The sequence below is a fragment of the Paralichthys olivaceus genome, chromosome 12, assembly GCF_024713975.1.
Source record: "Paralichthys olivaceus isolate ysfri-2021 chromosome 12, ASM2471397v2, whole genome shotgun sequence".
Taxonomy (NCBI): domain Eukaryota; kingdom Metazoa; phylum Chordata; class Actinopteri; order Pleuronectiformes; family Paralichthyidae; genus Paralichthys; species Paralichthys olivaceus.
Genome location: NC_091104.1, coordinates 23,235,539 through 23,260,864, shown reverse-complemented (window position 1 = coordinate 23,260,864; position 25,326 = coordinate 23,235,539). Strand labels below are relative to the sequence as shown.

Genomic DNA, 25,326 nt, shown 5'->3' with positions numbered 1-25,326 from the left:
AGACACGTTTTACTTTTTTACCTTAACTATCAAATGCCCTGACTGTTGCTATGCACTTGGCAGATGTAACCTCCAGGTCATATTCTTTCTTACTGATGATCCTCTTGTTGACCCTGATCTGTGCAGTAGCAAACTTCTTCTTTTATGCAGAAGTAAGCGCAGACAGCCTCCTGTGTTAACCAGACTACAGTTGGCTTCAGTTTTCATGCTCTTACTCAGAAACAGTTGTCTCTTATGTTTCCTGTTTACCTGACTGTAGGAAACCTTCTTCTTTCCCTTTTTGGGATTGTTCCACTTTCATTCATGCTGACTGTGCAACCATCTGCAGAGCTTTCTATTAAATTACCTAAAGAAAACTCCGGTCTGAGAAACTCTTTATTTCACATCTCAAGATAAATTTCCACCACAACGATAATGTTTGATGCGTCACTGAAATTAACACCATTTAAAACTTTAATAAGTAAGTTCTCGGGGTAGTGGTGTGGTCGAAATTCAGTCAAAGCATCGTCCTTCACCAACAAAGACCTTTTCAATGAGCTTTACAAAGAAATGTAGCCTTTCTTAAGCCTATAGTTATTAATTAATGACATGTCCTGTCCAGATTAGACCTTTTATTTGACAGAATAAAGAGAACCATTGACAGGTAGTAGTCCTCAGGTGTTTCAATTTCTGTCCAGGCTGCATAGTGGGGATAATATAACAAAGTCTTATGTGGACCCAGTCACCTTTCCTGAGATGGATTTACAGACTGACTTCGAATTTTATCTGCGAAATATTAATGCAAAGTCAGTGCGTGACATGGTGGATAACATTTGAGGAGAGACTGATGCTGAGGAGTTTGATACTCTGTCAATAACAGTGAATAAGTTGTGTGCACAGAAATAGGACCGTGTGCACAGAAATAGGACCGTGTTGCCCTTTTTGAGTCATAGTATACCTGTTCAGACCTGGTATTAAAATCCGTCCTGAGACATCCGATAACAAGTGGTCATGGTTAAGTACAAGTCTGAATGCACTGACATCCACTTTTTGTATAACTTTCTTTTATCCTGTTCTTTTGCAATTACTTTTTAATGACATTGTATCAATTTGCTTCTCGTCTTTATTCTTGTTTTCTTTGTTCTCTATGTGAAGCTCTTTGTATCAGCTGTTTTAAAAGGTACAATATAAATGTAGTTATTTTTATTATTTTAATAAAGGCATCCTGAGATCCAATCACTTAAACCACATTCAAGGTTGACTGGGACGCAGGTGGTCACATTATTTTCTCTGTATGAATGCAAAGAGCACACTATTTTTATTCTTCTGAATGCCCATATGTTGGTTTGTTTGCAGCTACCGCTACAATAGCAACGCCACCACTCTTTCAGTCAGACCCTCCTGACTCCTCTCTCTCAAACACACAGTGACATTAGCACATCTGCAAACTCAGACTGGGTAAAAAAAATAAATAATACATAATTCGGTCTTTGCAAACACAAATGAAGTATGTGTCCATTTGCATACACCGCGGGGAAGGGATATCCGATCACAAGTGGTAACAGGAGATTATACCAGGTGTGAACACGCATATTTAAAGCTGCCCACTTGTGATTGGATCCCTCAGGGCGGATGTTATTACCAGATCTGAACAGGGCAGTAATTAACCTGAAGTTTTTTTTCAACACTTGATTTCTGACTCTTTTTTTTTTTAGCTTTTACAAGTGGGGCGTTTGTCTATAGTGGGCTATTCTTACCAGAGACAACAATGATCTTCCTGGGGGCAACAGCATTAGAAACATTAAGAACTTTAGCAATGAACCTGTCAACGAGACCTCTGATAAAAGGGTGAGGGCAGATCGGGGTGATTCTTAAAAATCTGGATGAAGAATCACAGAGCAGCTGTTTTCATTGGTAAAAATCCCAAGAGAAGATATGGGCCAAAACCATCCTCTGGTTATTACCCCTGTTGTGACTGATGTGCTGTTTCTTAGTGACAGGTGGAACATGAAATACCTTAAACATGAGGCTGAGTGAATACAGCAGGATTTTTGGCTTGTCTGCATCAGTTGAGGTGTCATGTTCGTTCCACAGTGGGATTGGTTGTTCTCCTCCTGCACGCATAGAAAAGATACAAGTCAACCACACATGCTCTCCTAGACTCTTGAGAAATGCTCGATAACAGGATATCGTGGGACTGTGTTTTCCGTGTATGTCTGAAAATGTGCGAGGTGTAATATCTGATGAAGTGACTCAAGATTTTAAGACTCCTCCTTGATAAGAACACTCGGCTAAAGGCCACACCATTACTCTTTCCGCTAAGATGGCATAAAACTCCCAGTTCTCTCTCCGTTTGGCAATTACATCGATCAAGCTTAGTGAGTTAAACAAATTACTATCAATATCATTGTGGAAATGAACCCCAATGGATTTGTACCACTGCCTTGAACGTTGTTCTGTGTGGAAAACCATTTTTTTTCAGTGCAGCAGCTGTAGGCTACAGAATACTGTGGGGAGCAGTCAGATGTTTAAGATTAGATTAACTTTATTGATCTGAATGGAAACATGGGCTGTTACAACAGCAGGAGAAGTGAAAATGATAGTTCTGTGTAGATTCCATAGATATTTGTGGTTTTTGGCCAAAGACTTTTTTTTTGTAATAAGTGTGTGTGTCTGAGTGACAGTACCTGACACCTTCTGAATAACCTCATTGACCTCCTTCATGAAGACCTTCTGCAGAAAGACCAGGTGGTTGAGCAGATCTGTGGTCAGGTTGTGTTCAAATGAACCAATCTGCACATCAGAGAAGACAAGAGTGTGATTTCTCTTAAGCCCCTTTTCCACACATCCCCCCAACACTCGGTAAGATTGGATGATCAGTTTACTTATTGTCTGGAATATTGCATCAGGATCGTCTTACCTCAGCCACACAACGCAGGTAGTTGCCTTGCAGGTAGTTTCCTTGCTTGGCTGGAAAGTCATCTGGTGCCCAGCCCTGATCTGAGTGGCTCTCGTGGTCCTCCATGATGTACTCTCCTGACATGGTGACTGGAGGCAGGCTGAGGCTCGCTGATGGTGGCATGGTGGACATGTCCACTGGAGACACTTTAGACTGGAAGCAAAGCTTGTGGTTTGGCAACTCAAAAGTGAAACTGGTTTGTGCTCCTAGAGAGAAGACAAGTAAGACATTTTTAATATTTAACTTTTTACCTCAATAATGACATTAAAGATGATACTGCACATTTAAAATCTGTTTTTGAGCTGTAAATTAAATAATATTTGACTGTTTTTAACATCACATTTTTTCATCAAATCTATTTAAAAACATGTCTCCGTTGAACATGTCTTCTGTTCTTCCTGGTATGTGTTCACACATGCTTCTGTTTCGACAGAAGACAATAAGCAGCGATGAAGGTTGACATTAGGGTTGGGTTGAAAGACGATACAATCCTCCGTCACCGGAGGCTGACAGTTCCATGCCATTATCACATTAGGTAATGTTGTTTGAACAAGCTGTTTCTAACTAATTTACAGCTGTGTTATTTCAATGTGTGTATCACCCACAGGATACTGAAGGTCATGGTTTGAGAAAATGAAGTCTGTAGACTATATGAAGTGAAACACTGAGGAGTTTAATTTGTTGAAACTGCAGAAACTCCATGTATATTTGTGGTTGTTCAGAATGATAACAGAGAGCTGGTTCCTGTCTCAGAAATGATCTTTGACAAGCACAGACAGTGACAGCAGCCATGTTTAATTTGAATTTGAATTATTATCAAATTAACCAGTGACAACTGATGACAAACCAGCAGCCATTCAACTCATGATGCTCACCAACAGGTAAGAATGAGAAATGGCACCTTTATGTTTACTACGCTACTGATTTTTGCCAATGACTATTAGTGTCATAGCCTTATTGAACCAGTGCACCCCTGTATCATCCATCAAAAAGTTTCACTATACAAAGTGTTAGACAACGGGTCAGTAAACATTACCCATCCGCACAGAGGACAGTGTTTCAAATATGTATGTTGCTGCAAAGATGCAACAGGTTCTACAATGTGGAGGCACACAACTTCCACCTGACGTGGTGGGATGTAATGAAGGACAATTTCTTTGTTACTGTACTTAAATACATTTTTATCTGTACTAACTTCAGTAGTTTTATTCCCAGGTACTTCCAATTTATTCTTGATGCCTTGTGAACTTTGTGCCCAGTCAAAAGAAATGTCCTTGTGACATTCCTGAGATATTTTGACAAATGGATATACAGAACCAACGTCACGCATTTTCTTGCACACACCTGTCATGCCATGGCTCTTCACTCGGCCCATTTTGTACTCTGCCTTCAGTGAGGGCAGGAGGGCAGCTCCGATTGTGATGCCATCCATCATGGCGCTGAACTTAAGGACAATGGGCTTCTTCTCCAGGCCTTCAGGAAGCTGTGGGAATTCATTGGCCTCCACGGGGGTCTGATTGATACTGGATGCTTTCTCCGAGGGCTGCGGAGTGGGGGTGTCTTCTCTGTTCGGAGGTTGACTGTGAGAGGAGAAAAAAAAGTTCTTTCAGACAGGAACAGCTCATTAACTACTAAAGCAGTAACTTTGCAGTGATGAAGGAAGTGCAGCGTCCACAAATTTTCACTATGATAACAGCTGGACTGGATTTAGCATCGAGTAGGGCAGGCAATTAACCGACGTTTATAACCTCACCAACTTAATCTTGGACATGTCAGTTAATTCCAATTATACTTGGCCCAATGTGTGCATTCACAAACTGTCAGGTTTCGGCTATGTTCCGCAGCGTATTATCCTGCCGCATGTTCTCCCTCCTCACTCCCCTGCTGACCTGCACTCACTTTACACTTTAATTGACAGTAAACACCGACACTGCTCAGAATTGATTAGGATCAGAACAGTACTAAAGTTTACCTTTGTGTTTGTTTGATTTGCCTTAGAGTTTATGAGAAACGTATTTAAAGACAAAAAAAACATGAGATGTAATGTGACTCACACAACCAGGATTCAGACAGACAGACAGACAGACACACTTCTGCAGAAGTTCTTCCCACAGATTATGATGCAACAGATGTTTTAACTTTTAAGTTCGGAAGAAGCGACACCCCTGTTTATCCTGGAATGAGTCCAGGAGGTTTTGATAAAGGCTCTAATTGTGAGTGATTAGAAAAGAGCAGATAAGCAGTCTCTTGTTCACTGGCACGTGAGAGTGATGCATCTCAGTGCATTAATCTAAATCTTGGTTTAAAGTCATATCAACCAGTCCTCGCATCAAGAATCTCAAATTTTTCGTCACATCAATCCAAAAGTTGTTAAACTGTAAACTGAAAAACTTTATGTAGCTGCTTTGATTTAGTTAGGACTGTATTATGCAGAGCTTTAGAGATTCTTCCTTCAAATCCAGTCAATATCAAATTGTAGAAAGTTGTTTTATATCCTAAGCACATCTCAAACTCTATAAATATATTAACATAATTCAGTATTACCATGGAAACATTCCACAGACAGGTTTTGCAGGCAACAGTGAGCGTACACTGTCGTAACCTATCACTTAAACATGGCGTAATGTTCGAATGGCATTAGGTGGTGCATGACAGGTATGAATCTGTCAGGCATGGTTGCCATTTTTTAAATCAATGGAATATGGCTTCAAGTGTAAAACATTTTAGAGGCAGTTTTCATTTGCTTTCAATGCCATAAAAGATGTATATAAGACATACATGTTGGAAGGTTGGCGAATGAGGTCAGAGATCTGTTTTGAGAGCTGGTGTGAGCTGCGGACCATCATGCTGTGTAAAGTAGCCGGGTGCTGGGGGATGTTGATCATGATGGCGCCCACTTTGAAGACAGCTGCATTGTTGGTCTTTAGTCCTCGCTGGGCGCTGTACAAGGCCTGGGACTTAGCAATGTTGCATTTGACCACGGTTCTGAAACACAAGAGGAAGCTGGAATGAGCAATAGCACTTACATTTGTTTTCCTTCCAGTTGACATAAACATATAGATGAATGTGCAACCGAGGTGAAATTACTGAGAGGACGTCAAACAGTGAAACACCATGCACATTGAGGGGAGCGTTCGTTCAGTTTTCGTGGCAGAGGTAGAATGAGAGGTCATGACACTGACACACGTGTTTTGACTGAGTGATGCATGAGGACTCTGGATGGTATTGGTATGGTGGTATGATATAGTAACATACAGAAACTCTTGTTTAGCTGTGCTGGTGGGAGATGTTGGGAAATCCTCCAGTCTATGCAAGCAGTTGGAAGAGAAAGCCAAGGAAAGTAAACAAAATGAGGAAAAAGAGCATAAAAAAGGTGTGAAACACTTCTGATAGGGTGAGAACACAGTTTTCCAGGAGCCAAAAACTGAGGAGGAACATGTGGTCATCTCTGAGGCTTGTGCTCCCTTTTAATTTGTTCTGAATACTTTTAGGTTTTGGATTAGTGCAGTGTTTAAAAGGCTAGGGCAGGGATTTCTGCTTTTTCAGCAGTGCTGTAAATTGTCCTACTGCAATTGATGCTGTTGCTACTGTTTCCTAATCACTTAAGGGTTAGGGTTATTTTTTTGCAATAATTATGACTCATTCCTGTTATTAATTCATCCTAATTACTTAATTTATGGAAATCATCTTGTGACCCCCAAGGGGGTCCCAAACCCTGGGTTGGGAACCACAGGGTTTCGTTGAGCTGAGCCATCACACAGGATTCACATGTTGTTAAATTCAACGTTGGAATTTAAGTACATCTGGAATACTGTTCTGCAAAAAAACTGGTGACAATCTGCTGCTATTTATCACCATTGCTTTAGTTTTGATCCAACTACTTTGTCGTAGGTTACAGTTTAATATATCGCTTTCCGCACATTAGAATCAAAGAGGGAAATATGTGAGGGCCACTGCAAACACTGACTTATACCTAAATGTTTGGGCAACTCTACACATCAGTAATGACTACAAAGTGCCGAGCTGTCTGCCATACACAAATTTAAACACGCACCGTTTAAAGGCATTCTGTATAAAAACAGGATTAAGTTTCAGTTTTATTTCACAGTGGGAGCATCTGTGAAATAAAATGAGATGAGAAAAACACCTCTGTGAAGTTCTAAACTGAATCAAAGTGGTGCAGAGATACATCAGACACTCTCGATGCATGACAACAAAATCTTGTAAGGTGATAAGGGTGGTTATGTTTTAAGGAAATTGCTTTGCATTAAAAACAAGAACTGCTGTTTAAATGATCTGGCAGAAAACGAGTCGTTGAATAACAACACTTTTCTCTTTCAACTCAGGCCTTGTCAAACACAGATGTACCCTCAACATGTAAACATCTCTGCTGCTGTGTTTTCATGCACAGCAGAACAATGGTTTCTATGATGTTTGATACATTTGCAACTACAGTAAAAATCTAAACAAAAGAGTGTTGAATCAAATAACCCAAAATGATTAAAAACCTGTTATTCAAAGGTAAATAAGAAAAACATTAGTACATGCAAACAACTACACCTCAATCAAAAAACCATCATCCAGAGACAGGATTAATTCACTGTTGAAATGTTTGGTAAGGTTGCAATTCAAAGTATAATTAAAACACTTTCTTTTAGAAGGAGACATAACAACCTTCATATTTAATAAGGCTTTGTTTGTATATAATTGTGAAATCCCTTTGTAAACTGGCTGAAGGGAAGAAGAAGGTGTACATACTGGATGTCTGGGGTTATACCCTCCAGGAGGACAATGTTTACCCCTCCTATATGAGCCGACGCACATGTCTCAGTCATTTTCTGGTGCAGGATATCTGTAAAAAAAAAAAGCAACCATAAAACAAACAGAACTAATTGTGCAATATTTTGTGAAATCAACCACAAATTAAATTTTGTGTATTGAAATTTTAAAAAGAAGAAAAGTTAGACAGAATCTTAGAGAGGAAGTTTCAGGGCTGAATATGTTATAATTAAAAACAGAAAGGCTCTGATGCTTGACTCATTTCAGACTAATCTTTTTTTCCCCATGATGAATTAGGGAAATTAAAAAAAAATGAATAAGTAAATTGAATAGCTAACACACACTAACCCATTAAGAACCACCCTCACCTTTCATCTTCTCCTTCAGAGTAAAACTTCCATGGATCTTCTTAAGCTCAGCCTCCATGGTCAGCCCACCGATGTCAGCCTCCAGGTGGGTGCGGTTCACCATGCCGATGCCGAACACTATGAGGGTGACGTGCTGGGGCTCGGAGCTCACCAGGCTACGTCGCCGCCCGCCTGCACCCGGGGGCTTGTTGGGCGTGGTGGGGTCCTGCTGCTCATTCTCGTAAATGACTTTGCAGAGCGGCTCAGAGGGCCGATGTCCACCTTCTGTACAAAATACACATGTAGAAGACACAGATTTACACATTAACACTTTAGACTCAAGACATTATTTGTGGAGAATGATTTAACAATGGCCTTTTTAGATTGACCACAATTTGACTTGTGATAACAACTCTATAAGGCATCTATTCTCTCACTGATCAAAGTGTGTTCTGTTGAAACATTGTCCCAACCCTAACGCAGGACTCAGGCATATGGGAGGCTTTAACGGAAACTGCTTAATCAGTTTAAATGGGGCGACATCATGCAATGCCAAACTGCATTGTAGTTCCATTGCAGCCAACTCTCCCTCTGCAGGGGAGAGTTGGCTGTAAGCAGCAGGTAAGATTAATAAAGGGATATATTTACTGATTTCTGCTGATAGAATTTCAGCAAAAAAATAAGAAGAATAAGAATTGTATAAGAAAAATATGAAAATTAATATTTAAATGTGATTCATTTAACTGTGAGAAAACTGACAAAAAGCTGTGCACTTCAGGTGAGAAGAGAAGAAAGGTAGCTAGGAAAAAAGCTAAGAAATGAAGTGTCAGAAAACAATGTGGGATGTAAGGCTTGTAGGAAGCAGAGAGAAAACGACTGCGAGGAAGGTGGAAAAAATGTAAATTGCCAAGAAGTGAAGAGGACAAAAAGTGCACAGCAAGATCTTGTGAAAATAATGCTAGAAAAAAACATAAAAGAGAAGCAGAGAGTTCAGGCGTATGAACAGAGGACAAAAATAAAGACTTGACTGACGGCTGATTCCCACCTGACAGGCAGTTCTCAGGGGAGCTTTTCTCCAGGATGCCAGTGGGATCGGAGATGAGGGAGTAGAAGTTGAGCAGCTTGTACATGTTCTGCCAACATTCTGCGGATGGCTCGCTCTGCTCCGACACTGTGATGGAGTCAGAGTCATCCATCTGGATTGCCATGTGGTCCGCAACGTCACGGGAGCCCTTCCTCGACACCTGAAAAAAAGTTATGCAATATTGGGCATTATGAAACAAATATAAATGCTGAAATATTTAATATCGACCTGCAGGCTAAACAAGCAGCTTGGCTGACTAGATTGTATTACCCTACTGTTTACTGTAACATTACGGCTTTGAGGCTGTAAACTGTGCAGAAAGTTGGAGGTAACTAGTGCAATACCCTTCCTACACCTGTCTGTTTTGAATGTGCGGTTCTCTTGTCTTGTATTAATGCTCTGAATCTACTTCAGAATTATTCCTTGTCATCAGTGAGTCCTCCTCAATAAGATATTATGTTTTTTCATAGACTGCATGTCGGCTGTTTAAGACAGACTGTTTTCTATTAAGCAGCTAATGCAATGTTAAGACTCAAGCTTAAAACTTTTCAGAATAAAAGCTTTGCAATTCAGCTGGATATAACGCAATGAAAATTGTGCTTTTACTTTGAAGACAAGTTACAAAACAAGTGATTTTATGAATGTTGTTGCTATGACTGGGGTCAGCATCTGCAACACCTTAGAATGTCTCTGTCAATATGGTCAAATCAAAATAATCCAATAATCAAAATAATCTGGCGGGAAAGATATTATGACACAGGCTGTCAGTTGCTGACAACTATTGAAGCTTATCGAGGACGTAGAAGACGCCATGTTCAAGTAGGTCTGTGGACTGAAGGCAAACTACCCTGCCCACACTGCTACTGAGCACTGGTCACCTGTTTAATACTGAACGTATAATGCGTCCAAATCGCACAAAATTTGACACTACACTTCTTCAGGCCATTAATACACAGGCCAAGTGTTAAGCCGACACGATCAATGGTTTGAATGATATGCGAGCCACAGACAGACATCTGTCAAATAAGTAGGTGGATAACATCTGTATGATTCATCTTAACTCTGATGCAGATCAACTTCAGTACACAGGAAGTTAACTCAGCTATGTCAGTACAAAGAGCTTCCTAATAGATTAAGTTTCTATGAAGAACTGTGAAAGGTGATGTCGGTCACAAGTCCCTCTGATACACTTTTAAAAAAAACTCTTCTCTTCACAAAGTTCTGATGTTCCCCCTGCTGAGGCAAAGTAACATTTCTTATAATAACTATCCAATTAGACATGTCTCCAGAGAAGATTCAAGCACATTCTCTAGCATTCTCACAGCTGACACTATGTCTCAGTGAATGGTTCCTGAGCTGAGAGACTTTTGTAATCTACAGGCTCCCTCTAGAGTTTATATGTAGAAAAGGAATCCAACTTGTGATTTTAAGTATATATTTAAATGTCTGGACAAGTAAGACTATGTATTAGACATTTAATAGATTTAATAGTCATCATGATGTCGTGACTGACCACACTCGTTTATCTCTATTTTTCTTTCTCTCTGAGCAACACTGATGTGTTTATGATTTTATCCACGCACCAATGTTTTTTCTATTTACTTACATCCTCCTCTCCATGTTTTATTTGGTTTTAAATGTGCTTAATAAATAAAGATTGACTGAAGTCCTGAAGCAGGGACCAGCTGTTCCATGTCATAGAATAATAAGGTGCCGTTCTAAAGCCAACATCTGGACTTTGAAATGGCATGCTGTGGTTTCTGAGTCTGACAAATAGACTGACCTTTTCAAATGAGAAAACGTAAATATTCTGAATTGATTCCAAGTTTGTTTCCAGTTCGGTGTTTGCCAATATCAATAACTATCAGTATTTATCTTTCAGATTATTTTTCTAATTTATGTTCATAGTACAAATGACCAGTTGAAATGTCAGATTATTAATGTGTCTGTCCATTTTAATGACTGTTCTTTCTTATCTTGTTTTTATTGCTTGTGTTACACTTTATTTGTCTTGTTTGGCGGTTGACATTATGCCCTCAACCAGTTATTTTTGTCTTTCTAAAATAGCTCCCTCAGTAATAGTTCTCTTTCACAACAACACTGCAGAATACAGCCCCCCTGAACTCCCCTAAGTGAGGCAGAGAAGTCACCCAAGTTCTCTGAAATAACTGAAAGTTATAATTGCCATTACCTTGGAGGTGCGTCGCTCTGAGCGTCCGAGGGAGCTGCGTCCTCTGGGCTCTCTCCTCCCCAGTGTGTCCATGCCAGACGGAGGTCCATTAGGTGGTAAAGCCCCAGAGACCCCTGCTCCTCCTCCACCTGCTCCACCCCCAACTCTCTTGCTCTTCAGGGTTTGGGTTCCGCTGCGGCCCGCCCCGTTCAGGCTACCCCGGGAGCTGCGGCTGAAGTCCGACGACCTGAAGTGGCGGTAGGGCCGGGCCTTGAAGGTGGGCGTCGGTGAGGCGGAGCCGGCAGTGTAGCGGCTCAACTTGATGTCGGTCTGCGTGGCCTTGATGTCATCGATCATGGTGCTGAACTGGTGGATGAGGCGCACCAGGGCCATGTCGACACGCTGGCTGATGGCCTGGCAGGCTGTGGTGAAATCACAGTGGAATGTGTTATAATGGCGGCGGTTGAGGTCATGGAAGGAGAGCGGGGCTGCGGTGGGTCCCTGCGGAGCACTGGTCGACTTCTCCATCACCACTGCGTTCAGGCTGAATGTCTCAATCAGCAGTGCTGGCTTGAACTCCAGAGGAGGGAGGTTCACCAAACCTTGTCTATAGCTACAGGGAGGCACAGACAAATGCTTATGTAGTAGACATTTAAAACATCTGTTATGTGAATATGCAACACAAGAAACAAATCAGTTTTGCAATCACTTTTAACTACTTATTTTACCTCTTGGATCTTTTGTTTTTGCGTTCCTTAGAGGTATCAGAGTCGACAATGTCTGCTCTTAGACACTCAAGGTTGCCAGAGAAAGACAGGTGTTCCCCAAAATACATCTTGTAACTAAGAGGAGTGGTGTCTTGAGCCTGGATCCCTGTGTAGCTCAGCAAAGGCTTGAAAACAACCTGAGGGAGGAAAACAGAAAATCAAAGCACGACATGACAACAAGTTTTTCTTTATACAGCAATAATAAAACACAGGCAGTCACCAAAAACAGTCTCCTGTACAGTTTAATCTTCTATTCAAAAATTGATTGATGATGATGACTCAACAATAACTCAGTCTATTTGAATAGACCACCATGAAATATTCCTGCTTCCATTTATTCAACAGATAGTCTAAAAGCACAGATTTACATGTGTAAAAGGCTCCAATCAATGTGACAATTGATAAATCAATCTTATATATTTTAGTTATTTTCAGATAAGATCTATGGACAATGTCCACACAATTAAGTCTGGACTTCCCCAGAGTTTGCCTTTCACATAAGGACACTCTCTGCTCAGCATTCACAACAACACAGAAAGTACTTTCAAGTAAGGGATGGTCCAGCAGAAAGAGGGAGGATGTAACGTATATAAATTCCACTGCAGAGATCACATGTTTTTATTTATTGTTCATCAACACACCGCCATCGGCTCTCAGTGTGTTTTGCATTTGCTAAGTGTTAGAAACGCTGTCAATGTGTCGACCCGCTTATGGTGAATCCTCCAGATAATATCCAGATGCATTCTATTGAGCTTATTTGGACATTATCTGGAGTTTTTACGAGTAGAAACTTCAGAGCAGATTATCCAGAGCTAAGTGCATGTCTGAAAGCAGCTATTTCTCTGCCCAATGACAGTTTAGACCTGAAATAACAAAGAAATACAGACAGATGCAGCGACGGTACCTGAGCATCGGCAAGCTGAACAGCAGCCGGACACTGGTTGCCCTCCTCGATGTCAGCCATGTCGTCCTGGCTGGTGCTGTGCTGGGAGTGGGTGCCATCCAGGGTGTTCTGGTCACTTGACAGTACCGTGTTGAAATCCGACGCAGAGGGGATTGTGGGCAGGTTACACGTCCCACCTGGCGGTGATAAAGAGGTTTTGGGATACATGCGCTGTGAGGTCAGATGGATCCTGGGGGCTGGTGTTGCAGACTCTCCATTGAAATATGTTCTCACCAGAGCATGTGGCAGGGTGTGCGGAATGAGTGAACGCACAAACAGCAGTGAGTGCTGCAGGGTGAAACACTTTACCACTCAGTCCCTCATAACAAAGACGTTAGAGGGAATTAAGCTGAAGGGAACAATCACATTACTGGGATTGTTAAGAGGAACTTTATGGTCATTTTATGCACAGTTAAGAAATTTAAACAGCCTCATCACTTCCATTTAATTTGTTTGTGCTCGGGCTAATTTGCTGTGTTGTCTTTGACTGACACTTGGGTAAGTTGATAATGACAAAGCTAATTGTCTTGGCCACATATCTAGTCTTTAAACACACAGTTAACAGCAGCCACACAGTCTAAAGTGCTCTGCTAAATTGTGAAAATAAGAGACATATCCTTTTTTTATTGATCCATGTGGTTGATTCTTTTGAGTGAAGATGAAATAAATGCAGACTGAGGCTGTTTTTAACCCAGAGGACGAGTGGGAGTACAGAGGAACCGAGCGGGGGAGCAGTGCTGTGACGGATGAAAAAACTTTCAGGTCATTAACTCTGCTAACATGCTTTGGTTTTTCAGTGCGTTGGGCAGGAAGGGATAAGTTAGGAAATAACTGTGGCACAGTTACCTGGGAGTCAAGACAGTCTAACAGAGACCATTCATATCGTGCAGCTAACTTTTGGTAGCGGCTGTCCCAGATGACAACAAATAACCAATAAGGTGGTCAGATTGAAAAAATGGTCAAAGACAAGTTACTCAACAATGTCTTAATTTACCCCAAATTAAAAGAAGGCAATCTAATGCTTCCCACCAACAACAGCTAGAGTGACAGAGTTCTACATGTAGGTGACTAATAAACTAACACAGGCGACAAACAGTTTTGCTCAGCACACTAATAAGTTCACCAGCACCACCAGCACAACACTCTACTCCTGACCTCCATCTGGGCTAGATGTTGCGAGTGGGTGATACTGGTAGCGGTGGACAGGAGAATCCAGTGAGTCTAGTAAAACAACATAATATTGACTTATTGAACTTAACAGCTGTTGCAGCCACTGCAAGAGTGGAGGTGGTGATAATTAGTATGTATTTTAATAAATCAATCATTATAACAAAAAAGCAAAGAAAAAAAATAGCATTATTTTGCCCTTTGGGTTCGGAAGAAATGAATTCATTTTAACCCTGACTAAAAAAAAAATTCTAACTCATTATATTTTAAGATCGCCCTCCACTCCCCTGAGTGCACACTGTCTGACCTGTCTGAAGGCTGTTGTGCTGGGAGCGGTTAACCGCAGACTCCTGGTTTCCAGCCCCGGTCCTGTTGCCGACAGCGTTGGACATCCAGTTGTAAAAACTGACGGAGGAGGGCTCCGTCAGCAGCGGGTGCTCCGTCAGCACGTCTGTCCCTAGGCTGTTTCCTGAGGCAGGGAAGAAAGAGATTGAGAGTATATTTAATTATGATGCAGCTCGGACATCACAGATGATTATTTTCGTCTTGCATCACAGGCGCACGTTTGGTTAAAGTAATTAATATTGTGGATTAGAAAGGTTGTGACAAGGACAGGGTTTGTATTGCTTTCCAGCTCTTACATCAAACACACTCACTCACACACACACACACACTCACACACACACACATCTCTGGTTTTACTTTGAATACACATTAAAAAATAAGTAGGTATTTATCTTTTCACTTTACTTTTTGCTTCCCTCTATTTTTCTCCCACTCCTTTGTGTTTGGTGAAATAGTCAGTGTTGCATTAAAACCTAAATGTAGTATTCCACATTATATGAGGTCAGGTGATATCAGTGGGGTTTACTAAATGTTAGTGCAACAAAGTAAATAGCTCATGGCAAACTGACTCTGCATATTTGTTCACAGTGGGCATGGGCCCGAGGACGGCCCAAGCTGTGAGTCTATTTTGGTTTGCCATTATTCACAGCAACGATCGGTAGAGGTCAGCGTTGCAGCAGAAATGAAAAGTCGACGGTTACGTGTTGTAGTGAGAATCTAGTTCACACCTGTAATCACCGACTGCCAGAACCTTTCACACATTAAACAACAGAGGTTCAGGTGAGGGTACCTGTGCGAGTGAGGGAGCTGCTCTTGGTGGCAGCGGCAGCAGACGGCTCGTTCCTCTGGGGCGTGCCCTCCAGCAGGTTGTGCAGGCTGCGAAAGCTGCCCGTCAGATTGCTCAGGAGACTCTCCTTCCTGGGGCTGTCCTTGGCTGGCAGCCCTGCGCGGCTAACATGAGCGGGTGAGTCAGCTGCTGTGTCACCGCTGGTGTAGCTCAGCGACTGGTATGGATGGGAGCCCTGCGTATGATAAATGTACAGATTACTGAGAGGAGGCCATGTTTCCTGCGTATCACTTCTCACGAACTGCCACTGCCTTTTTTCCCCATTTTTAATAAAACCAGTGGGATGCATTGTGTCTGGAACCATTACGGAAATAGTCCAAAGTTGAGGCGATCCTTTTTGTGACAAAAGAACTAAATAGCCTCAACAGATCATAAAATGGGATAAACACATCAGAATTTAAATTGGCAGAGAGAAGAAAATTGTCATCTCTGCACTCAGCTCTTATTCCTCCTGACGTTCCAGCAGTGAGCTCATCTTCACACCACAGTCATTTTCTTAATGAATCTTAAATAAAATATTCACTATTCACTTCAGTATTTATTTTTTTTTTTTTAAAGAAAGCAACTCATGGGTATTTCCATCACATAGTGCTTTTTCCTTTTGGATACATCTGCAGATTATTGTCTTTATTTATCAATTTGTGTTTTGGTCTGAAGAACATCGGGAGTAAATGAAAAAATATCTTTTACAAATTAAAAGAATCTAAGCTGTTACATTTACTTTCAAAGAAGACAAAAAGAAGAAAAACTTTTCAAGTTATAAGAGCTGAATTGTTGTTATTTTATTGAAACACATATTGACATGATGTGGCCAAAAATTCCATCCAGATTAAAAGATTCCTATCAGTTGATATCAATAATTATCAAGAAAGATGTCATATTATTAATCTTCTTTATGAGGAGAGAATGACAAACAACTGATAGAAAAGCAAAAGATTTTAGAAATCTGAGGGAGATCTTTTATATGTTATACCTCCTCACCGTGCTTACACATATAAATGTTTGCCTTTGTTATGTTGCTGTTGATAAAAATGATATTGCAAGAATTTTTGATGTTGTTTTATTGCCCAGCCCCAGCACACTCGTGTATTAATAACATTTATTAAATGACAGGACAAAACTGAGAAGCACAGTTAAACTGATTCACAAAGTGGTACCTTAATCCTGAGCGCAGACTCGCTGTGTGTGTGGGACTTGGACAGTTTCCTCATGATCTCCACTCCACTGACAGGACCAGTGTTGGCTTCTTTAGGTGGGGGGCGACTGCATGCTCCCTCCAGCAACATGGTGTGTTCACTCACTGTGGCTTCACAAAAATGATATCAAATAAAACTCCAGGGAGACGAATCTGACTGTTATCACAGCAAATACTGAAGCATTTCCTTTGCCAAAGAGGTTAGGCAATCATCTAAGTTTGTTTGTTTGTGTGTCTGGTCATTTTACAGAATCAACTAGAATGGCACTTTACTTAGTGCCATTCTAGTTGATTCTGTCATTCATCTCTACATGTCCTTTCTGCTAACAAGGGCTATTTCAGGCTATTTCTTTCTACAAGTGGGTTTCTCAGTCCTTCTGTGTTTATAACATAATATTATAACATGATATAGAAAGCCGTAAGTTCCCACCTGCGTCAAATTCAAATTCAGCTCCGTCTGCGCTGGTGTCACTCTGCAGCGCAGCTCCGTTGTCCAGGCCCATGATGGTCTCCACCAGACTCTGTTGAGGCTCCTTGGGTTTGGTGAGTTGATTGGGCCTCATCAGACCTATAGCTTTGAAGCCCTGAGTTACCACAATGAATTTCATCCATTGTCGAGCCAAAGCTACCAAACCTTTCTTTAGAGTGACAAGTGCTGGGACTCCATCATTCTGTGGTGGAGAGGAGCAGAGAGAAGTGGATTATTGCTACTGTTTCCAACTGGTAAAGGATTAATCAAATTTGTGAAGGGCAGCCAAGACCACTTCAGAGCACTTACGATAACTGCCACTTGTTGGGTTTTTTTGTACACTTGGGTCCAAGTGAGACAATATAACTTAATTCTATGAGTCATCTAAAGATATATGGCCAAGTTCAAGTGCTTTTTTGCACTGACACTATGATAAAGTGTGATATTCAGAAGCTTTGCACAAACCATGGTCGCCTCCTCAATGACAGAGTAGTCCGCCTGCTGTAGGTAGCGGTGCAGGATATTACAAAGCATACAGGAGGGATTCTCATGCAGGTAGCGAGCTCGCTTCGTCACACGGTTGTACTTGCTTCGGATCGGGATGTGGATGCTCTTTTTCTGTTGGGGGACGTATATAAGACACAAACTATTAGGATATTACAGAGAGTTTTGAACTTATTATCTTACTGACAAGCTTTTAAAAAAAAAAAAGGTTACTTAATTATTTAAGCCAAAGGACACTGAATATTCTTCACATCAGGTCATGGGCGACATGCACACAACATACACACTAGTATCCCGGTTATTATGAATAACCAGATTTCCCAATGTTCCATGTAAACAATCGTAGAGTATTTCTCTTTGTCTACAGATCTATTCTGACCTCAAGAGCTTCGGTCATGATGCAGCCCATAACAGCACACACGCGCAGAGTGCCCTCCATGTCCAGCTTCCGTAGAGATGATTTGAGCTGGTCAATGGGAACCAACCAGGCTCCAATTGCAGGGGTGGCAGTGCTGAGCAGATTTAACTGCCTGTAAACACAAGAGTCAGAGGATCGTTAATCACCTTATAATCTTATAACTGTTCAGTGATACTGATTATTCTGAAACACATTTCATTCCTGCTTTTTCCTCATGTTTTAGATACAATGCTAGGATGTACACTTTTCTATCTCTCACTGTGGTGAAGATAAGATTTTTACCCCTTGTTCTCAGCATGGTGTACATGGTGAACTTGGTTAATTGAGTTGAGTTTCAAGAGAACTCAGATCCACAGTACAAATCTCAGAATGTACCTGCTGGTGGGTGCTAACAGTTTGACAACCTGTGAAGCTGACAGGTCTGACAACCTTTGCCAGAGGCACACACGAGAATGTTTTTCATAAAAACCTCCTTCAACTGATAATATTGTACTTATGATCCTATACTGCTGCACCAACAGTGACGCTAAAAGGAAACTGCTACTGAGCTTACTGTACATCAGCCAGAAGACAGCTTGTTAATGACGGAACGAGGTTTCCTATTCATCTAGTTTAAACACAAATCACTGATATTCTGTAATGATGTTAAGGACCATATGTGAGAAGGTTGATATACATCAGTTGAGTCGTACCTGGATATGGCCTGTGAAGGTGAATGCACATTAGTGGGTGCAGCGAAACTGAACCAGATTTCTCTGATGGTCAGCTTCATGCTGCTGGAGTCAGGTGGTGGCGGCATGAGGGGGAGGTCTTTTTTCAGGTCATCTGACTCGACTCCTTCGTCCTGCAAAGTAGAAGAAAGCTGCATCATGACTTGGTTTTAAAATGGGTCTAGTTCCCGGCTTAAAGGTTGAGTGTGTAGAATTTAGTGCCATTAGTGGTGAAGTTGCATGTTGCAGCTGAATACCCCTCACCTCACCATCCCCTTCCAAACATGACAGAGAACCTGTGGAAACCTTCAGTGGTCATAAAAACCCAAAAGGTGTTTAGTTAGGGCTACTGTAAAACAACATGGTGGCCTCCATGGAGAGGACCCGCTCCCAATGTAAATATAAAGTATTTAAATGAAGCACAGATGAAACACACTACTTAAAACATGACTAGGATTATTTTATATTCAATTTCTGCCAATAGAGCCCTTACACCTAAATCTTACACACTGGACCTTTAAGTGTCTGGATATTCAAGAAAAAACAGAGCTAAGACACAACTAGCCCAGCCAACACACAAATATAACATACCAATTGTTTGCTACAACAAAGTTGTCTAGGTTGTCCTAGCTTTGAGCTCCAGTGACTCAAATAGCACCACACACACTTTTCCACAGAAACTTAGTATTAAGAAGAGGCTCCAGACTTTACTGACGGCCAAGACCACGGCTGTCCCAAGCTTGAACTTCTAGCACAGGCTGCTGTCTCAGCCCTCAGCCAGTGATTGAAATGGTGTGTGTGTGTGCGTGGATGTGTGTAAGTGTGTGTGTGAGAGAGAGAGAGCCAACTGAGGTTTAGTTTCTGCATAGATTTGAAAATGAGCAAAGCTTTCCAGATTCCACTCACGAGCAGTCACAAGGGACGTAGATACATCCCAATCAGCTGACTCTGAACATTTTGAACCCATAAATGTAGATTAAAAAAAAATGGGATTAATGTTGTATTAAAACCAGCACTGATGTGTTTCATCAAAGCCATATAATTTAGTTTACAGCTAAAAAACACATTTAAGTGTGCAGTATCACTTTAATGTCTTTCTTCTCTCTATGATCAGGCTAAAGCTGATCTTTTAAAATTAGTAAATCTTTTATAAACTTATCTGTAGTGTAATATTTTAGTGTGAAGACAATAATTACTTCAACCAGAATCAAACAGTTGCTATAAACAGTGACATTTGTATGTTCAGAGAAAATGGAAGAATATCTAATGAATATTTCATGATTTCAGGCCGAGACTGACCCAACCAACCAATCAACCTTTTGTTTCTAATTTGAGTCTATGCACAAATCCATCTGCACTTGATTTGACATTTAGGAGCTTGTTAGCTTACCTTTGATTCATTTTAATACAGTAAGCTATTGGCTATAAATATTTTTCATTAGGGAAATTCTGAGACAAAGGACAACATGGCTGCCATCACTGTCAGAAAGATACAGTATACATAGGCTGACCTTATGAAAAACTGATAAAAGAAGAACACTTTCACTGGGTTATAGCATTCGAACACCATGGTTGAATATGGACATTACTTGAGTTGGAGCACATGAAAAAACATTTGTTTGTTAAAAAAATCTGAGGGAAAGATTCATTTTTTGAATCTCTTCCCAGAATTAGCATCTTCTAAAAATCTTACCTGGTCGTCTGAGTCTGAGTTTTCATTGACATCAGAAGCAGGGCTCATAGGATCATGTGTCAGGTTGTCATCAGAGACGTCAGTGCTGTAACCACTTCCTGTTTGAGACCCAGTCGACCCATTGGACTTGGATATTCCAGTCTTCCCTCCAGTGTCCGACTGTCCCATTACACCAAATGCATTGTAAAGAATGGCTCCCGACTGGCGGCCCCCTGTAAAATTAAGTTTAATAAATTCAATTTTCCTACTTTCTTGATAAGAGTCATCTTTAAATCTTTCAGGACAAAAAGCAGCAATGACTGCTGCTCAAAGAGTTTAGCATGTTTCACCTTTGACTGTGAGGTTCTCGATGCCGCATTCAAACATGATCCAGCCCCATTTCTCAAGGGATGTTGTGGAACGGCCCAGATCGCCTGAGGTGCCCTGTGCATCCGTCTCATCCACCAGGGAAAACTCCTCCATCTCCTCTAGGCCAAACAGCACTTTGGACTTCTCGAAGGGGATGGCTGTGATGGCACAAGTGCCGATGTCTGTGGAGGGATAATGAATAAATAGAATGTACATTTCCTTGCAATCTACTTTGCACAGTTAAACACAAATGTCACAACAAATGTACGAAAAGGTCTCAATGGTCTTAGGTCAAATAAGGGGACATTGTTTATGGGACAGTTAATACCCACAACAAAAAGGTCATGTGAAAGTCCAGCTGCACAAGGGGTCAAACAGGGACAAAAGGGACATTTTTCAGAACCAACCTGTCAAGGTTGAGTCAAGGCCCCGCAGCTGACTGTGGATACGGTGGACGTTGAGCCTGGCAGCGATCTCTTTGCCTTTCTCGATGCCAGCGTTGGAGCGCAGCGAGCCAGATGACTGAGGCTGCATCTTCGTGGCCGAGGCGTATTTCTCCAGCATGACAGAGGGTCGGCCGTGTTCGGTGGTGTTCGGAGTCTCTTCTACGATTCCCCTGAAAGAAGCAGAAAGAAAATGACTGATTGTTTCTCAGTTTGACAGCAACAGACACAAGTTTTGGATTATTTTCATCTTATTGCAATTATTGAACTCTGATCACTTGTGCAGAAATAAACTACTGATATTAATCTTACACCCCTACAGGATCTGAAATCAATAGATGAATAGGAGCATATGACAACCAATCAGCTAAAACTGAATCTCCCTGCAGGCAGTTTAAAGCATTAATAAATCAAAATTAACAGCAAGTCTAATAACTCTGTGAACATGACCCAAAAAGTTTAGTCAGTGTACACACACACAAACAAACACACACACACACACATATACAATGACAGGAGTAGTGTAGGTATTACCTGTTCATCCTGAACTGGGTGGCGATCCTGTCAAAGCACAGTGCCACAAGTGACACATGCGTGACACTCTTACTGGAGCAGGAGGGGGACCCCTCCTCTACGGAGGCCTGCAGGAGGCAGAGGTTCACCTGCAAGGAAACACAACAAAACAAACAGACAACTGAACCAAGCTGAACTAAACTCCACTGTGCTGTGTTGTATTCGTCTTTATATTAAGTTTTGGTCGACAGTAGTTGAAGATATACAAGTAGTGTTGTCAAAATAGCAAAATATTGGAATATCTCAATACTGAAACAATATCTTTTTTATGCAGCAATTCTCAAAACAAAGTTATAAATTGCAACAAAACACTTTAGTTCCTTAAGTTTTGATATTAGTAAAATACAGTATTGTACAGTTTTTAATGGAAAGGTATTGTGATATCTGGTAGAAGCAGATTTTAATGATCACTCAGTGGAAAAGAAAAATATTACATTTTAACTGTGGCATCATTGATAGTATATACAGTATATTCAGATATTTTACCTGTTGTGTTTTACACTTAATCTTAAACTTAACTTTGAAGAATTAAAAAAATATGGCTGCATAAGCCAACCTTACACACTGCAGTGAGTGTGTATTAACCATCAAAAAGTTATGTGCAGCTACGCTCATGCTGCTCTTGAAAGTCTCGGTCAGAGTTGGCCTCTCATTATTCAGGGTCATGGCTCTCACCTTAGGGATGGAGACGTTGGCTTGAAGGCCCTTGATTTTCACATTATCTGGTTTGACGGACAAGTCAGTCTGCCCGTTGGGGATGTTGATGGAGCCAGGTGTCGTGCCCTCTGTCTTGGACACCTTGTGCTCCTGCTTGCCTGTTTGGCTCTGAGTGGATCCAGATTCAAAACAGTGAGACATCAGTAAATGGGCAGAAAAGTGGGTGTCTATGAAAGTATTTAAGTGAAATCTCACAACAATTAGAGTAAAAACAGTTATTTCACACAGTAGAAAACACAGAGGGAAATGGTTTTCTGTTTTTTAAGTCTGGTTTGGATTAAATCATTTTACTCACGGACTCAGTGACTGTGGACTTGCTGATCTGATAGGCTTCATTGAGGACTTTCCCGTGCAGGTCGTCCAAAATTGTTGCAGGATGTCGAATACTGGCAAAGTGAACCATGGACTCAATGTACCTATAACACAGAAATTACACAGACACAGTTTAACACTGATGATTCTATAAAATGGCAAAGAGGAGAATTGTCATAAATAATTTCAAGAATAATCACAACGCTAGCTGCTTTCACAGATGTCCAGATGTTTTCCTGAAATGTTCTAGAGGGGCTAGATGTATGTCTGAGTCAGTTGCTGCAGAAAAACCTTTCCTGCCAGAGCCCCGTGAAATGTCAATAAAATACAACAGTATGTGAATACAGCAGGAAAATTTCAAGGAAATTCCCAGCGAGCATGTGTTTGTGTCGATGATGTTTCTAATATAAATATCTCAGAATGATAATAGAAAAAAAAAAAAAGTAAGTACACATATAAGACACTGATTAAGTTGTCAACCTGGAAAGATGACGTAATTCGAGGACTTTTGGTGCTCAGGGCCGACACTACCATTAATGTGCTGCAAACAAATACACTGAAATTTATACCAGCAGCCCTGCCTCCTGTGTGCTCTTCCCAGGCGCCACCTCTCGCCTGAATTTTATGTAAAGTCTCTTGAACACGTCAGACTCAAACAATCTCCTGCTGCATTCTTCATATGTTAACTTGGAAAACGCCCAATTTTCCAGATCTCATGTTTGAAAAAAGCTTATGTAACTACTTGAATTCTTGCCAGTCTTTAACCTCCTGGCTACAGTTTAACCATCAACCAGGAGCTCCATGTATATACTTTGTTGTAACCCAGAAGTGATTCACACCGGTAGACAGCCAAGCACGAGATCAGACTCTGAAGCACTGTCAGCAGAATTTAAGGGCCAAGATGCAGTGTGCATGGGGATTAAAAAGACTTAAGGTCAGATCACAGCATCAGATTAAAAATATGTGCGGTGTGAGAAAGACTGGGAAAGACAGATTCTCATTTTTCAATCATGATTTTTGAGCTGAGTTAAAAAAATTGTTTTTCCGGAATGTTGTGGAGAAACAGAACACTTGTGGAAAAAAGACGAATAATATTTTATGAGAGCTGAAAGAACACACACAAAAAAAACACTGAGGAGTGGTTGCTACCTGTCCAGGGATTCAGCCACAAGGGGTGTGAGAACCACATTGACGGCCCCCTTCACCTCCACAATGGCGGTGGTCCTGGTCTGAGCTAAAGGCTGCTCTAGAGTCCAGTCGTCTGTTGTTGTGTCCTCGTCTGTGTTCTCCATGGCTCTCTTATCCAGGGGGGTGTATGGTGTACTGTGGACGAACAAAGACACAATCTCTGATTCTGGAGCACATTTAAAGAATCAGTCACAGCTGCTAGAAAGAAGTAATTCATCATTCAGATGACACTTTAAATGGTTTTATTGTAAATTTAAAAAAGGTGAGATGATGAAAAGGAGAATGATGTGTTTTAAATACCTGTTATTCTCTCCCATGAGCTGAATTCCTCTGTCCAGTAGGGAACTGGCTGACAGGCCCTGCTTTATCACCTGACATGTAGAAAAAATATAATGTATTGAAGATGAATAGGCTTTTAATAGCTATTATTAACAGACAATTCTAAAGTTTGTAATAAATGTCAACATAAAATACCAAATACTTTCAATCATTAGTCACAGACCTTAAAACTGGGTACGGAAAGCTGGTCAAAGGAGGTGGAGCTCTCTTCACTGGTGGGTGTGTCCAGATCTAAGGGGCGGTGAAGAGAAGACTTGGAGGTCCTTTTATTGGTGGGTTGCTTGACAGACCAATTTGTGACCTGGCAGCGAAAAAAAAGTAGAAAATAAAGTCAACACAGTGACAATTAACTGGTTATATGTATTTAATTTTACTGGACTGATATAAATGGATGTCATCTTTCAGTGTACACTTCTCTTTAGAGCTGAGCAATTACTTCTTGGTAGGACACAGCAGCCACACTCTCGATAAACTGATAAGTATCTCTTTAAAATCCAAAGAGCAGCGGCTCTCAAGCAGATAAAAAGAATATGGCTGAAACCAGAGGCACCTCAAGTTAGTAAATCAACCGAGAGGTGAAATCTAAAAGGTGGAGTGAGTTTATCACAAAAGTAGAAACTTGGCCAAACTGTTTGAAAGAAATTGGTAGAGGCACAGAAAACAAAAATTGTACAAAAATAAAAAGCAAAACAAAATAGCTTATTCTTTATTTGAGGACACTCCCTGAGCCAAACCTACTACACATGTGTCTAATAACTTGTCTTTCCCTCTACCTTTTCTTTTTTTTAACTCCCTCTTTTCAATTCCTTCTCTCACCTAGTTTCACTTTGCTTAATTACTTTTTTATCAATATCATTATTATTAATATATTCTATTTTCTTTTTATGTCTACTTTTCTGAATTCAGACAGTTTATTGTTATTATTTATTGTCCTCAATCTTTAGCGTGATCGTTGTTAAGTGGCACATTATTTTTCAGTTTTCTCTCTTTTGGAGAAGTAAATATTGTAGGGATCATATTTTAAGAAATA

At 40.8% G+C, this 25,326-nt stretch overlaps 1 protein-coding gene across 3 annotated transcripts in view; it reads right to left on the bottom strand.

The window, feature by feature from the left end:
* kiaa1109 (KIAA1109 ortholog) overlaps positions 1 to 25,326 on the bottom strand; it is an 81,856-nt gene that overhangs the window by 28,764 nt on the left and 27,766 nt on the right. The window contains exons 30-57 of one of the 3 annotated variants that reach the window (XM_069535136.1): positions 24,460 to 24,597; positions 24,258 to 24,328; positions 23,919 to 24,092; positions 22,753 to 22,873; positions 22,416 to 22,565; positions 21,702 to 21,829; positions 21,132 to 21,340; positions 20,706 to 20,906; positions 20,377 to 20,588; positions 18,666 to 18,817; positions 17,935 to 18,085; positions 17,517 to 17,669; positions 17,013 to 17,253; positions 16,545 to 16,693; positions 15,331 to 15,562; positions 14,503 to 14,664; positions 12,990 to 13,165; positions 12,047 to 12,222; positions 11,340 to 11,931; positions 9,110 to 9,308; positions 8,086 to 8,349; positions 7,697 to 7,790; positions 6,194 to 6,244; positions 5,717 to 5,923; positions 4,283 to 4,518; positions 2,900 to 3,144; positions 2,667 to 2,772; positions 1,996 to 2,093 (exon numbers count right to left, since the gene is read on the bottom strand). In XM_069535136.1, coding sequence (XP_069391237.1) covers positions 1,996 to 2,093; positions 2,667 to 2,772; positions 2,900 to 3,144; positions 4,283 to 4,518; positions 5,717 to 5,923; positions 6,194 to 6,244; positions 7,697 to 7,790; positions 8,086 to 8,349; positions 9,110 to 9,308; positions 11,340 to 11,931; positions 12,047 to 12,222; positions 12,990 to 13,165; positions 14,503 to 14,664; positions 15,331 to 15,562; positions 16,545 to 16,693; positions 17,013 to 17,253; positions 17,517 to 17,669; positions 17,935 to 18,085; positions 18,666 to 18,817; positions 20,377 to 20,588; positions 20,706 to 20,906; positions 21,132 to 21,340; positions 21,702 to 21,829; positions 22,416 to 22,565; positions 22,753 to 22,873; positions 23,919 to 24,092; positions 24,258 to 24,328; positions 24,460 to 24,597 — 5,088 coding nt within the window. The remainder of the gene's footprint in view (positions 1 to 1,995; positions 2,094 to 2,666; positions 2,773 to 2,899; positions 3,145 to 4,282; positions 4,519 to 5,716; positions 5,924 to 6,193; positions 6,245 to 7,696; positions 7,791 to 8,085; positions 8,350 to 9,109; positions 9,309 to 11,339; positions 11,932 to 12,046; positions 12,223 to 12,989; positions 13,166 to 14,502; positions 14,665 to 15,330; positions 15,563 to 16,544; positions 16,694 to 17,012; positions 17,254 to 17,516; positions 17,670 to 17,934; positions 18,086 to 18,665; positions 18,818 to 20,376; positions 20,589 to 20,705; positions 20,907 to 21,131; positions 21,341 to 21,701; positions 21,830 to 22,415; positions 22,566 to 22,752; positions 22,874 to 23,918; positions 24,093 to 24,257; positions 24,329 to 24,459; positions 24,598 to 25,326) is intronic. The other 2 variants (XM_069535137.1, XM_069535138.1) reach the window with 2 other exon arrangements.